The sequence below is a fragment of the Apteryx rowi genome, unplaced genomic scaffold, assembly GCF_003343035.1.
Source record: "Apteryx rowi isolate R43461 unplaced genomic scaffold, aptRow1 scaffold_1665, whole genome shotgun sequence".
Lineage (NCBI taxonomy): Eukaryota > Metazoa > Chordata > Aves > Apterygiformes > Apterygidae > Apteryx > Apteryx rowi.
The window spans coordinates 10767-11931 of record NW_020447936.1 but is presented as its reverse complement, the minus strand read 5'-3'; the positions used below and the strand labels follow the sequence as shown (position 1 = coordinate 11931).

The 1165-nt window shown below is 67.3% G+C and overlaps 1 protein-coding gene across 1 annotated transcript in view; it reads right to left on the bottom strand.

Annotated features, from left to right (window-relative positions):
- LOC112963280 (solute carrier family 22 member 6-A-like) overlaps positions 1-842 on the bottom strand; it is a gene marked incomplete at its 3' end in the record, with an annotated part of 4143 nt that extends 3301 nt beyond the window's left edge. The window contains exons 1-2 of the mRNA XM_026060197.1: positions 477-842; positions 17-120 (exon numbers count right to left, since the gene is read on the bottom strand). Of these exons, the coding sequence (XP_025915982.1) occupies positions 17-120; positions 477-842 (470 nt within the window). The remainder of the gene's footprint in view (positions 1-16; positions 121-476) is intronic.
- Positions 843-1165: the final 323 nt, after the last annotated feature.

Sequence of the window (1165 nt, the reverse complement as noted above, 5' to 3'; positions counted from 1 at the left end):
CTGGCGGTGGACTTACCTGTCCGAGAGGCCCCCGAAGACGATGCCGCCCACCAGGACGCCGGCCATGAAGAGCGACTGGGCCAGCTGCTTGAGCCCCCGCGAGCCGCACACCAGATCCCACTGCCGAGAAGAAAGGCGGGATAGAGACTGCGATGGGGGGGGACGACGACTGCGTCCCACCATCCTGTCCCGGGACCAAGAGCATCCGATGGGGTTGACTCAACTCAACGGCCAACGGCGTGGGCGCCAAGAAGGTGCCGTGAAACCCTTCCCTGCCTCACCATGGTTGGGAGCCACCTTCGAGGGGGTCATCCAGGCCCTTTTGGACCTGCCGTCGAGGGCCGTTGACCCCCCTCATTCCCTTTGCTTGGCTCAAGTGGTGGTGGCGTTGAGAGCCACCAGCCGAGGGAAGACGCTCCAGTTGGAAGACGCTCCAGTTGGAAGACGCCCAACGTGGGGGGCGGAGGGCACCTCACCTCGGTGACGATGGTGCTGGCGAAGACGCTGCGGTCGTAGGTCCAGCCGTCGCGGCAGGGCTCCGTCTCCGGCTCGGTGCCGTTGGCGGCCGTGCCGTTGACCTCCAGGAGCCACCACTGCGCCGCGACGAAGCGCCGGCACCGCTCGCCGCYGGGGACGGAGACCCGCAGGAGGTCTCCGGGGCCGAGGCCGGTGCCGTTGGCCTCCCAACGGACGCGGCAGCGGTGCTCGCTGGCGGCGGCGGTGAAGTTCTGCAGAAGGTTGTGGCTGGCCATCATGAAGATGGGCAAGGCCAGGAGGGCCACGTAGACCACCTGGAAGCGCCCCATGCCCCCGACGTGGTCCAGGAGGTCGGCGAAAGCCATGGCGCCGTCCCGAGGGCCCCGAAACGTCGCCTTAGGGGCCGGTCCCCCCCCTTCCGCCGCCGCCGCGGGGGACGGGCTGCAGGGCCCCGGGGTGCCTCGACCCGGCCCCGGATTTTGCCGGCTTCGGCCGCTTTCATGCACGTCCCGCCCGCTCCCGCGACCTGCAGACCCCCCAGAGGGAGAGCTTTCGCCCCCGGGAACGCGCCGCGCTCGCGATGCAAGGTCCGCGGCGCTCCCACCAGCTATATAACCCTGCAAACAGCCCCGTTTGGTTAACGTTTGACTCCTTCTTTTCTTTTTTTTTTTCTTTTTTTTTTTTCCTT